Source organism: Macrobrachium rosenbergii, chromosome 50, assembly GCF_040412425.1.
Source record: "Macrobrachium rosenbergii isolate ZJJX-2024 chromosome 50, ASM4041242v1, whole genome shotgun sequence".
NCBI lineage: Eukaryota > Metazoa > Arthropoda > Malacostraca > Decapoda > Palaemonidae > Macrobrachium > Macrobrachium rosenbergii.
In genome coordinates, this window is record NC_089790.1 from 22,923,340 (window position 1) to 22,937,500 (window position 14,161).

The 14,161-nt window shown below is 36.7% G+C and overlaps 1 protein-coding gene across 1 annotated transcript in view; it reads right to left on the reverse strand.

The window, feature by feature from the left end:
• Positions 1-6,362: 6,362 nt before the first annotated feature.
• LOC136832747 (protein turtle homolog A-like) overlaps positions 6,363-14,161 on the reverse strand; it is a 95,203-nt gene continuing 87,404 nt past the window's right edge. The window contains exons 11-14 of the mRNA XM_067094264.1: positions 11,208-11,501; positions 10,183-10,785; positions 9,580-9,635; positions 6,363-8,636 (exon numbers count right to left, since the gene is read on the reverse strand). Coding sequence (XP_066950365.1) covers positions 8,055-8,636; positions 9,580-9,635; positions 10,183-10,785; positions 11,208-11,501 — 1,535 coding nt within the window. The 3' untranslated portion in view covers positions 6,363-8,054. The remainder of the gene's footprint in view (positions 8,637-9,579; positions 9,636-10,182; positions 10,786-11,207; positions 11,502-14,161) is intronic.

Below are 14,161 nucleotides of genomic sequence, written 5' to 3' on the forward strand. Positions count from 1 at the left end.
AATCAATGGTTTTGAATGCTAATCTTGAATTCTCTTCCAGAACCATGTTATCTTGCCCTTCGAGCGGTCTGCCCCCAGCCTTGTGAACCAAAAATAACGTAGACGTTTAACTGCCATCCTGCTACGTGTAAGAGTCTTCTGATTAGCAGTCCCAGGGTACTAGACAGTGTCCCCCTTAATGAATCAAGTTGCGTTAACAACCAAAAATCATTTAACCAGTAGCAGCCTGCACACTTATTTGCATGTTAAACTATTTCAGGGCCATAGCCTTTTCAGATTCAGGAACTTGCTACGAATTGCCTAATTTTATTGCACAATGTATGTGCTTACTTCCTTCTCAGCCAGCCCTTTCATATTAATTTCCTAATTGCTTCATTTGTAAATAAATTAAGTTTAAAGTGGTACTGGTTAATTTTTCTCCATGGCGACCTCCAATTCTCTGTTTAATTAGATGTGGTATCAAGGTAAGTCAGTTTATTCATTCCATTTATCGTTTACATTCAGAGCGTTTTGTGTTGGCCTTCAAGGCAGTTAATTAAAAAAACATTTCCAGTCTTCCAACCGTCTCAGAATATAACATATATATATATATATATATATATATATATATATATATATATATATATATATATATATATATATATATATATATATATATATATATATATATATATGTTTGTATATATATGTATATCTATATATACTGTATACCTAATATATATTTACACTGACATCATCGTGGCTTTCTTCTCAAATAATATTAATAACAGGACAACAGAAATAAATGCAAAGATAACAACCCAACGTACAAATTATGTCTGCAGGTATAAAGTCTGTTCATCCCGGCCAGAGCGCATCACAGGAGTTTAATTCACTTACTTCCATTTCTGTAAATCAGACTCCGCTCCCTTCCACGTACGCAGGCAGCCTCGGTTACGGGAGAGTTTTCTCATTCAATTATCGGAAAGAAGTCTCAAGGAAAGTATGAAGTTTATAATCCAGCGCTCTCGAGATGTTCGTGTGCAGCGTATCTTTTCTTGATTAAGAATCAGTGTTTACAAATCTGCATAACATGTTACATTTCATGTGCTCTGCCCTAAAATGGAAGACTGCAGCATCTGCAAAAACACAGAGCTGAGAAGAATGGTAGATACTTCCTTGCCTTACTGCTGATTTTGCAGATACTGCACATGGGACCCTTTAAATACTCGTGGAAAGCGCTGAAGAATCATTCTGAAACTGCAGTAACTTGTGTACTAGTGTTTCACGAGCCCGACAGGTGGCATATCTCAATTTCGAAAATTTTGCAGATAGTGCAGTTTTCCATTTGAGGGCAGTGCTGACTTCTATAGATTTCTGTATGAAGAGCTTGTTTTTAAGCAGTTCCGGTTGAATGGCAAGCCAACATTTTATGAAGAATTATAGAAATGCAATGAAAGTGGAAATGTCTGCGGTTTTATATCGTCGATAATAATAATAATAATAATAATAATAATAATAATAATAATAATAATAATAATAATAATAATAATAATAATAATAATAATGAAGGTAGATGAAAAAGAAAATCAAGGAATTTACCATGAACATAACTATAATTTTTTTAAGTTTATAGAAATGCAATGAAAGCGGAAATGTTTACAGTAGAATATCGTCTATAATAATAATAATAATAATAATAATAATAATAATAATAATAATAATAATAATAATAATAATAATAAAGAAGAAGAAAAGAAAATAAAGGAATTTATCATGCACATAACTATACTTTTTTTTAAGTTTACAGGATAATAATAATAATAATAATAATAATAATAATAATAATAATAATAATAATAATAATAATAGTAGTAGTAGTAGTAGTAGAAGTAGTAGTAGTGGTAGTAGTAGTAGTAGTAAATAACTATATTAATTAATTAAAAATTAATTTCAAAAAGTAAAGTAAAGGAATTTATCATGCGCATGCACACAACAGAGAGTACTGACCTAGTTCTTTTATGTTAATGCACCTCTTCAAGGGTTAAGCGTTACAGAAATTACAGTACAGAGATGCCTCAGTGATGACGTATGAGGAATAATAAAAAGCGGGCAATCTTCTTAAAAGCTAATTATGTGGAAATGCTAAGTACTAGTTGTTTCATCCAACTGTTACATGACTCGACTGGTGGTGAGATGTTCTTAACAATTTTTAGCTTTCTGTAAAAGAAAACTATTGAGATGGATATTTGTCTGTCCGTCCGCACTTTTTCTGTCCGCCCTTAAATTTTCTATATGGTTAAGGATTATCTACATGACTTTGGCTTCCAATATTATTATGATGGAAGAAAATTTAATTAACTATTTGTTTCGCACCCTTTAGACAGACAGACAGTACTTCTAAAAGTTTAAGAGACTGAAAAGCTGATTTTCCTTGTCGAAACATTGATCACATTCGATGGCGAGAAGATTACCTTTGGATTTCCCAACAAATATAGAAAAAATATCACCATACCTAGATTGTTCCTATACAACCTACTGCCCCCGGTTGACCTAAGCAATGAGCCACTCACCTTTCCTAAAGCCGGCAGTGGCGAGCGGCAGATTGGGGAGGGTCGCCTAACTAGCGACCTTCTCCCAGCAACATTCACCTACTACTGGAGGTTGACGCACTCCGGAGTCACTTTTAGTAAGAGACGAAAGCGACTTCGCAGACAATACCCAGTAATTCAGTTTTGCTTCCGCATGAAACTTCCTGAGCCTATGTTTGTTTACCTGGGCGTTTAGTAAATTCAAGTAGGTCGTACGAATTTAAACTCCTCATTGCTTGCATACCAGCTTTGCCGCATAATATGCGGCAAAGCTGGTATAATTAATTATTAATAATAAAAATTATTAAAATATACAAGGAGAATATATTATATTCTCCTTGTATATTTTAATAATTTACTTGCATTTTCATCCATTTATTTATTAATGTGTTAATTTATTTTTTCTTTTATGATAAGTGCTCTCTTCCTTCTGTATTTCCCATTGCCTTCTGTTACTTGTCTCTAATGAACACCATATTCTTTGGAAGCTTGAATTTCAAGTCAATGGCCCTTGTAGACTTGTTTCATATGAATAGGGTTCACCTTCTGAATAATAATAATAATAATAATAATAATAATAATAATAATAATAATAATAATAATAATAATAATAATAAAATGCTAACCTGCCGGAAATTAATCCAGCATTCTAAAGTATAATTATGTGTGCATATATTGTAATCCTTCGGTATTTAAATGCAGGATTCATCATAGTAGTCCAGCCAGGTTAAATCCCATTTTGTCTTTGCTGTCTTAAACTGACCTTGAGGCAACCCTTTATAAGAAAGGAAAGGAGTAAAGGTGAATGATTTCTTTTTTTCCTCTTTTTTTTTAAACGTGTTTTTATACGTTCCATGAAAATGGTTGAGAGGTAAAAGGAATAGGTAGCGTAGCAGTCTGTCGCTTAGTAAGCAAGAATAAATTTGGTGCACAGGTGTAAGATTAACTCAGATATACAATGCTGTAATGGTGAATGAATTTCTGAATGATGCTTGAATACTTACTTGTTTACTACTTAGCTGTTTACTTAAGCATTCTCTAATTTGAATGCTTTTTTTTGCCGTTTTTTAGTTTTCTGTATAAGAAAACTGTCGCGCTTCTGGCAGCGATATAGAATAGGCCACAACCGGGCCGTGGTTAAAGTTTCATGGTCCGCGGCTCATACAGCATTATACCGAAACCACCGAATGATAGATTTATTTTCGGTGGCCTTGATTTTACGCTGTAGCGGCTGTACAAAAAATTCTTTTGCCTTCGGCGCATTTTTTACTCGTTTTTTTAGAGGAATAATAATTATTATGAATTCTAACAATTACTGTTAGATCTGCGTTTTGCTTACGTATCATAATTTACGTTATAAAAAACATTACAATAATGCTAAGCAATAAATGGATCATTTTCTGTGTTTTCCAACAGCTTTATAATGCTCAACACTACAACTGAACGAACAAGACACTAATCCGTAAAAATAAACTCGATAGAATGAAAAATTGAAGGAAAGTAAAAAAAAAAAATGGGAGTTGTGTCATGCTCGCCATGATTATATTCCAGCATAACAAAGGCTGAGTTAGCGGTCTTTGTCGTAGCTGGATTGGCTATTGTCTCGTTCACGCTAACCTTAACATTAGTATTTTTTACCATTGCAAGGGTCGCGTAAATGGGACTTATTTTCAACGCACCGGCGTTACTTAGTTTTTTGCTTAATTCACGCCAAAGCCAAGTGACTTTGAGCAATTTGTTTGTGGCTAACCAGCAAAGCACATGGGAGAATGATTTTAAGATTTTGTTATCTCTCATTCTTTCCGCACTTCAATATCACTTGTACCTCCGCCAACCTATTCAGAAGGTGTCCAAGTTTACGATTATGTGAGTTCCTCGTTGGACAAGTCGGTAGAGTTGTCGGCTAGCACTCTGCTAGGCCCGATTTCGAGTCTCCGACCGGCCAATGAAGAATTAGAGGAATTTATTTCTGGTAATCGAAATTCATTTCTCGCTATATTGTGGTTCGGATTCCACAATAAAGCTGTAGGTCCCGTTGCTAGGTAACCAACTGGTTCTTAGCCACGTAAAATACGTCTAATCATTCGGGCCAGCCCTAGGAGAGCTGTTAATCAGCTCAGTGGTCTGGTTAAACTAAAGTATACTTAACTTTTTTTTCGACTATGTATGTCACCTCGTTAGCGTTCATTGGTACATAAGTAACCAGGTTATCACAAAAATTCCCGAACAGAATTTTATAAGTTCCTGCTATTCATTAGGTGACCTCAGAACAACGTAGTCTTGAAAGAAATCAGCTCTGAGCTGACGATTTCTCGCCATGAAAACAACCTTAGATGAGAATCAGTATCTTCCAAATGTTTAACAGTTCGTGAGTGTCAACACCTAAAGACATCCACAAGGTGCAGTCAAATTCTGTTCACTTGTTTTAACAGCATCTCGATAACAATGACATACAGAGGAATTTTTGGTGATTTCAGTGTTCCATATCCAGCCGGTTATTTAGGCAGCATTAGCCGGGCAATGGTCTCTAATCTATCTATCTATCTATCTATAATATATAATAAAATCCGAGTGGTCCTTTCTTGTTTGTCCGTCCCGGATGGGCGCGGGGTAGGTAGGGGATCGCGAGGGTAGGGAGACATGACACATCCACCCTCCTCCTGACAACCTGTTTATCTGCCCTGTGTGGGAGCGGGTTAGGCAGGGGATTGGGGAGGTAAGGGAGACATGACAGGCAGCGCCGGGTTCCAGCACAGCGTAGCGTGTGTCATCACGCTCGTAAAAAATCATTGCAAGGAATGTTTTTCCATTTATTATCATAAAGATTAGTATATGCACTAGGATTTAAGACATGGAAAAGGGTTAAAAAGCAAGTTTATTTTATGCATAATAGTTGTTCTGGTGTGAGTATGAGGTTCGTTTCACGACAGGAGCACAAAGTCAGAGTATGTGTGAGTGAGTTTCTATGTGTATGTGTGTGTATTTGTGCGCATGTGTATGTTTTGCGGTCGAGAGCATTAACTTTGGCAGCCCTTTTTTCCTAGCATGTTTGTTTAAGTGCTCATGTTAAAAGCAATATACATACATACACACACATACATATATATATATAGATAGATAGATAGATAGATATGTGTGTGTGTATACTTATATATATGTATATATATATATATATATATATATATATATATATATATATATATATATATATATATATGTGTGTGTATATATATATACAGTATATATGTATGTATGTATATATATAGATATATATATATATATATATATATATATATATATATATATAGAGAGAGAGAGAGAGAGAGAGAGAGAGAGAGAGAGAGAGAGAGAGAGAGAGAGAGAGAGAGAGAGAAATATTAAAACTACTGTTATCAAAAGGGTTCTTTATTAGGATTCAACATACAGCTTTGATATAGAACGACCAGAAAACAAAATATCTTTTTTTTTTTGTCCAAATCATCGATTAATGAGCACTTTTTTTTTTTAAACGTCTTTCTTCGTCAGTCATAGAAAATCTTCAGTACACATCAATGTTCATTTAAAAGAGATTCACTTGTACAAATGAATGCCCTAAACACGTATCACAAGATATATAAATATACATGCATATGTATATAAATATATGGGAGCGTTATATATATTTATCTACATATTTGTATATCATAAAAATACATATGCAAATACATATTCATATAAAAAGTCCGTGAACAGATGTGTGTATATATATATATATATATATATATATATATATATATATATATATATATGTATATATATATATATATATATATATATATATATATATATATATATACAACTACATTTAAGGTTCCTACAGTATTGTCAGCTAAACAAAATTACCCCAGATTTGTTCGTTTTAAGTTGTATAAATCTTCTTAATACCATTCAGAATTTTACTTAGAATCAACCAATAAGTTGTTGGAAATGGAAATTAATCTTATATAAATATATGTATATATATATATGTATATATATATATATATATATATATATATATATATATATATATATATATATATATATATATATACCTAAACACCGTGGAAATAATATTTTTATGTCAAATAGGTTATAAAATATTCTATAAAATATTCAGTTATTAATCAAGCCCGAGCGATACAGATTTTTCCCCAAAGTTCTTTATATTCTATATTTTTTTGTGTGTGCAATCATGAAAGTATTTACAATTTGAGTGACTAACGTTTTCATATGGAATCTCACAGGATATATATTTAATGTTTCAAGGCTTCGAGTGAAGAGTGGTTTATTTCCATTTCCGTAAAAGACCCTGTTGCCCATCTTTCGAATACATCATGTAAAACAGTGGTTCTTAATCCCAGGGTTGGGTCGCCTAACCATTTCAATGGTTCCACAAGGGTTATAACTTTATGGGCTTATTATTTCCCCGATACTCTTATTGCAATTATTATCATTAGAGAAAATATTGTACTAAGAATACATAATTCATTAATATCTAAGGCTTAGACGTTAATGATTTATGTATTCTCAATACAATATATTCTCTGATAATTGCATTAATAAAAATCTCTGCATGTAATTTTTGTTTTTGTTACACATTTTCTTAAGCGTAATTATAAAAAAAGAAAAAGTTTATGAGGACATGGGCCCCCATGGTTAATTTGGACAAGATTTTGGGTCACTGCTAAAAAAAATGTTAAGAACCACTGATATAAAAGAAAAGTCTGAGCAATACAGAAGTCAACTGTCGTCAGGTCAGTCATTCTGCTGGACTCTGGCGTGACTCCAACCACTCACACCAACCTCGTTATTGGATAAAGCATCAAAGACATACAGTACCAGTGAGATAAGGTAGAAAAACACATCTTGACGAAAATAAACATATTTTGAGCGAGTTTGTCAAGTGAACGTACACCTCTCGTACTCAGAAGTTGTGTGCCAATTATTCTGGTTGTTAGATTAAAGTTTTTTTTATGCTGTGTAGACACAACAAAGCTCTTTCTTATACAAACATCCTTCATCCACGTACCCTAGATAATGATTGTCATTCACGGTGTCATATTTTCTAAAATTATTTCCATGTTTCTGAATGCTATGTAGGTTCTCTTAGCGCTAGGAGAAGTGAAAAGGATATATACACAGCTTGAACAATATCTTTCACTGCTTTTTGAAGCAGCAGAAGTATTGTTTACTGAAACTGATAATTATACTGTAGAAAGGAAAGGTTGGTTTTCACTATATATATAGAGAGAGAGAAATGATTGATACTGATTCCGTTGATGTTTGCTTAGATTTTGTATTAGTTCGAATAAAAGGATGACTAGATTCATTTCTGCTGATTTCTTGAACAACACAGGTTAAAGAATATATATATATATATATATATATATATATATATATATATATATATGACGAATATGTATATGCATATGTAAATATCATTCATAATATTACAGTACACAATTAGACACAGCTTTCCCTGCTGGTGTTGAGATCAGCCGGGGTAAAGTCCCTGTAGAGAGCCGTCGAGGAGCCCTGTTTCCCCAAGGTAGCAGCGGCCATAGCAGCAGAAGGGGAGCAGGAGGAGGAGGAGGAGGAAGCGTGGCGAGGGAGAGTGAAGGAGGAGGCTGCTGTGTAGGGTGAGGAATAGGAGGTAGAGTGAGGAATCGTCGAAAGCAAAGGATCCGCTTTTCCTCCACCTCCTCCTCCTCCTCCGGCCCCGCCGCCCTTTTCCGAACACGAGGCTGACCTGCCGAGCGTTCCCTGACCGAAGGGCGGGAACACAGCAGCACCCGAGGAGCTCATTGAAGATGCTCTGTAGCCCCGAAGGTCCGCGGAAGCAGCTGCGGAAGCGGAGGCCCCGCTGGAGGATGTGCTGTGTATGATGGCGCTGCTGATCGGTTCCATGCTGCTCTCGCTCGGCTGCTGTGGGATGATGGTTCCTCCGCTCGGGTTGATGTCAGCGCTCGGCAGGCTGATGTTTGTGGTCGAAAGCGTCAGCATCCCGCTGGTTGACGTGGTGGCTGGGTGGCCAACTTGGCAGCCCTAGGGAAATGATATGAATTATTTCATCCTTGACCTCTATGCCCTTCCCTCATGCCAGTGACCCTCTAAGTATGGGTATTTATTTAGGCAAAAGTATTTCCTTCGACTTTCAATATGGCCTCTGTTACAGAAGTGAAGTGGCCTAGAAATCTTATTAGTCTTTGTTTGAGAATAAAGCATGAACTGTTTATTTTAGCAATAAACAGCGAAAAGTTAATTTGTTCATCATTTTCTGTTATTACAGCCATGAAAATGACCTATTCCTTACAAAAAAAGGGAGCTTATGAATTTTGACTCTGATTGAACAGAACACCTTGCCATGCTTTATTGTTATTGTGTATTTTTGGTACCCTTATACATATTTTTTCACGTGTATTTTAGCTACCAACGAACGACTTGAGAATGAAAGTCAAAGGAAAGTGTGGATTACTGACAATATTAATATCTTGCCATTCCAAGGGCACCTAAGTATTTTTGTCGCAAATTATTGAATTCATGATACCAGTTAAAGTATATGTGTGTATATATTGTATATACATATATATATATATATATATATATATATATATATATATATATATATATATAGACAGATAGATATATGTGTATATATATAAATACATATATATACATATATATAGAGATAGATAGATAGATAGATATAATTATATAAACATACATATCTACCTATCTATCTATATATATATATATATATATATATATATATATATATATATATATATATATATATGTGTGTGTGTGTGTGTATAATACGTTTGTGTGAATGTATGGATATATATCATTCTATGTAAATGTGAAGGCAGGACGTGAGTATTAAACACTGCTTCGTCAATGCTATATGCACCAAACTGAGAGAACTAACTTGTTTTTTTCACTACTAACTGAAAGGAGTCAGTGAAGGAACTGAAAGCAAAATACATACTGCAGTTTGTAGTGGTCGGGGATACAGTTCCATAAGCTGGCGCTCTTCTTGGTTGTCTGGTGTTAAAGGAAGAAAATATTAAATTCTTCGTCATATCAAAAATTGGTCCATGGATACCATAATCCTAACATACACAATAATACCAGGATAGCTAACAGTCTTCTTATGGCATTGCCATTTTTAAGACTGAAATATTTCAGTGTCAGCTGTGATATAGATATTTAGTTACTTTTATCAATCATTGATTTATTTATATTGGAATTGCAATATAAAGTTTAGGCCAAAGGCCAAGCGCTGGGACCTATGAGGCCATTCAATGCTGACAGGGAAAATGAGAATAAGAAAGGTTTTAAAGGTGTGACGGGAAGACCTCGTAGTTGGACTATGAAATAGATGTTAGGAGAGTGTGGATAATAAGATGTAAGAAAGACAATATGAACGGAGGTACAGTAAAAGAAATGAAAGAGGTTGCAGCCAGAAAGCGAAGGGATGCTGCAAAGAGCCTTGAGTAATGTTTACAGTACATCGCGTGAGGTGCACTGCTGGCAGGGGTTTCATTCATATGTTTAAATGCAAACAGTATTTTAACGTAGTCAATCTCACCTCCCTTCACAAGAATGAGATCGGGTCCTCTCTTGAGCTGCGTGAAACCACCGTCATCGGAACCCTTGGAATGGAGAGAGGTCTTTTCCGTAGTCTTCTTGATACAAGCTTGTTCCCTCTGGTTCTCAGCCGTCTGATTCAACCTCGCCCTGATGGCAAGAACGAGGACCACAGAACAGATGATTAACGTGGCTACAACGCCTGCCACAACGGCAATAATTGGGGTGATAGCCATGGCTTGATTCGTCCCAATAGACCCAGCTGCAGCGGCGCTGGTGCGTTTCTCAGCTACGTCTATGGGCATGTGATGAGCCAAGAGAGTTGGAGGGGATGATCCATGGGCGTTAGTCGCAATGACAGCCAAGTGGTATTCCATTCCTGGCTTGAGACCAGATATTGTGAAATAAGGGTCCTTTTGGTCTTTGACTTCCGCCACTACCTTGCCGGAGGACAGTGGACTGTTCCTCGATGCTTGCTGCGTGACGTGGAGGGAGAAAGCTTGGGTTAAGCCAGCGCTCCAACCGGCGAAACAGGCAACTACAACCTCTCCAGCTGTGCTGCTGTCTTGCCAGACGCTGCAGTTTTGCACGGGTTCTGGAACGGCTGTGGCAAGTGAGAGAGATAAAATGCACGACATTTAATGTTTATTGCTGTTTATGGAAAGGAATTTTTATGGAATCAACATTTCAATGAAAAAAAAATCTTATTTTAATTCTTCATAAGGTTTAGACGACTTAATTTGTATTTCAAAAGATGATAATGTATGGAAATTTCTATGACCTCCACATGAAAATATTCAAACTTTCACCACTACTTGCAACATATAATCATCTTTACAATATGAAGTTTCACAGCCCTTAGCACTTTGAAAATCACATTAACGATTGCATATCTGATCGTCACATGCTCTATTGTCACATGACCTCATTTTGCGATACCAAAACCATTCGAAAAAGATTTCGTAGGCCGTTCTGACGAGAATTCAAAACTACAAACGCTTAAACGCTTATGGGCCTAGAACTTACCAGCAGGCACAACGAGATAAATGCAGGGTTCTGCCTGTCTCCCGACCTCGTTGTCAGCCCAGCAAAGGAGGGTCCCGAAGTCGTGGTGGGTGATGGGCGTATACATAAGACTGCTGAGATTACCGTCGGACTGGGAAGCATTTTTCGGCATGTGGACCAGCTCCGTCGTGGAGTTGAAAGCCCACCGGAAGCTGCGGGCTTCCGGATAAGACTCAACACTGCAGGTGACGTTGACTGATTCTCTCCGCCCGATTCCGTAGGTCCATTTCTGTCTCTCGACACACACGGGCGCAACTGCACAGAGTTGAGATAATGGTTATGGTACTAAATGAAATAAAAGTTAATATTGGCTTGCAGTGACATAAAGCACACACAAATATATGTATATATATATATGTATATGTAAATATATATATATATATATATATATATATATATATATATATATATATATATATATATATATATATATGAGTGTGCGTTTGTGTGTGCGTCTATTCCACTTAGAGGAGGCTGCACCAGAATGTTGTCCTCCTCATGGCATCTTATCCCCATCAAAGCACCATAACAACCATAAACCAAATTCATTGTTTTTATAAACAGAGGAGTTATACGAGCTCTTCACTTTTGTGTTTAGAAGTCAATATGACAAAATAACGGAGAAAATCATATATGCATTATATACATATATATGTCTATATATATATATATATATATATATATATATGTGTGTGTGTGTGTGTGTGTGTGTGTGTGTGTGTGTGTGTGTTTGTGTGTGTGTGTGTGTACTCAACCAAAAGAGAGGAATAAAAATAATTTAGGCAGGTAGTGTGGAGGCACCGTTGGCTCATCTTTGATCTCGTATTTCTTGGGTGAACGAAAATAATCGCTCTGCTACCTTCATCCGAAAGTCTTTGGAAGGCGATGGCGCACGGAGACCCCTCGGTTATGACGGAGGAATGAAGGGTGTTATCAAAAGGAGAGAGAGAGAGAGAGAGAGAGAGAGAGAGAGAGAGAGAGAGAGAGAGAAAACCCTCGGTTATGACGGAGAAATTGAGGGTGTTATAAGAACGAGAGAGAGAGAGAGAGAGAGAGAGAGAGAGAGAGAGAGAGAGAGAGAGAGAGAGCCCTCGGTTATGACGGAGGAATGGAGGGTATTATCAGAAGGAGAGAGAGAGAGAGAGAGAGAGAGAGAGAGAGAGAGAGAGAGAGAGAGAGAGAAAACACTCGGTTATGACTGAGAAATGGAGGGTGTTATCAGAACGAGAGAGAGAGAGAAAAAGAGAGAGAAAGTGAGAGACAACCCTTGGCTATGACGGAGAAATGGAGGGTGTTATCAGAAGGAGAGAGAGAGAGAGAGAGAGAGAGAGAGAGAGAGAGAGAGAGAGAGAGGAACAATAAAAACCCAGGGATTCTGGAAACGACGGCCAATGAGCCTTGTCAGAGATCTGGCGTTGTTGCCAGTAACAACAAAAAAAAGGTCTTATTAAACATGCTTAGAAATACGTAACTCTAAAAGGATTAAGGTGAAATGATCAAATGTTAAGCGAGGAGTTTCCTTTTATTAATGAGAAACTACAGGATCTCAATTATTAACTTGCCAAAGGGACCGATAAGATTTGATCATTTAAGGTGCAAATGTGTATTTTTTTTTATGTACGTGTGTGTGTTGGCCGTGTGGTTAAAATCCGCGTCACTGTAGTCCTGAGTTCTTGTCTTCCGTGGTTCGAGCCCACGAGACGACGAACTTATTATCAACTAAAAAAAAAAAATTCCCCTTCGGGTAACATGTATGAAAATATATTATTTCCGAGGTAGAGTGAATTGAATATTAAAGGACGTTTGTAGCTTTACGCTGAGGTAATACTGCACTATAATTAGCAACCTTTCCTAGAAAGCCAGGGGTGTGACAAAAGAGTGAGACGTGCATAACTACGGCACTGACATGGTTGAAAAGGTTGACCTAGGCAAATGCGTACAGTGGGCAATATTTACAGGTTGGAATGGAGTATCGAGTTTGGGCCAAAGGCCAAGCACTGGGACCTATGAGGTCATTCGGCGCTGGAAAGGAAATTGAGAGTAGGTGTAACAGGAGGAAAACCTCTCAGTTCCACTTTGAAACAATTGTTAAGAGAAGGTGGATAGTAAGATGGAAGTAAGATAATATGATTGGAGGTACAATAAAAGGAATAAAAGGGTTTGCAGCTAGGGACCGAAGGGACGCTGCAAAGAACCTTTAGTAGTGCCTACAATGCACCATGTGAGGTGCACTGACGGCACTAACCCCCTGCTGGGTATTTATAGGTCGTCTGGATGGTTTGGGGATGTCTAGAGAATGGGAGAGAAAACAGAGGGGTAACTTAACACATGAAACTTCGAAAGCATTCCTTTCTAAGAAGCAAAAGACGTGTTTGCAAGCTGCACAAAAAAAAAACTGCAGCTTGGGTAGGGAAGGTCGCCATCCTGTAATATTTAGTCCTAACGCATCTTGACACACAAAACATATTAATATTGCAGAATCCATATTCCCGTAATCCAATTTCGTTGGAATTATGGAATTATATGAACTTATCAGCATATTAGCCTCCCACAACTAGAAATACATAAAGATCAACAGAAAAAAATATAATCACACCGATATAGATCATCAAATATATCTACGCTTGTATTACGTTAATGCGGTTGTGGCATCTCCCATTAAAAACTAACAAATTGCCAATTAATTCCGGCACTTCAAAGGGAATGTCCGCAAAATTAATGAACATGTCAGAGCACACACAGGAAAAGTCGATCCACGAATAAAGGACAGACACCAGTTATACCCACAGATTATAAGACGGAATTTTGTGGCGAAATATGTCATACTGGCGACACACTCGCCTAAATGAAGCTGGAAAGGTCTCGTATTGTTCCATAAGACAAAAATTGGGCAATTGACAAAACGCTGTCTATTG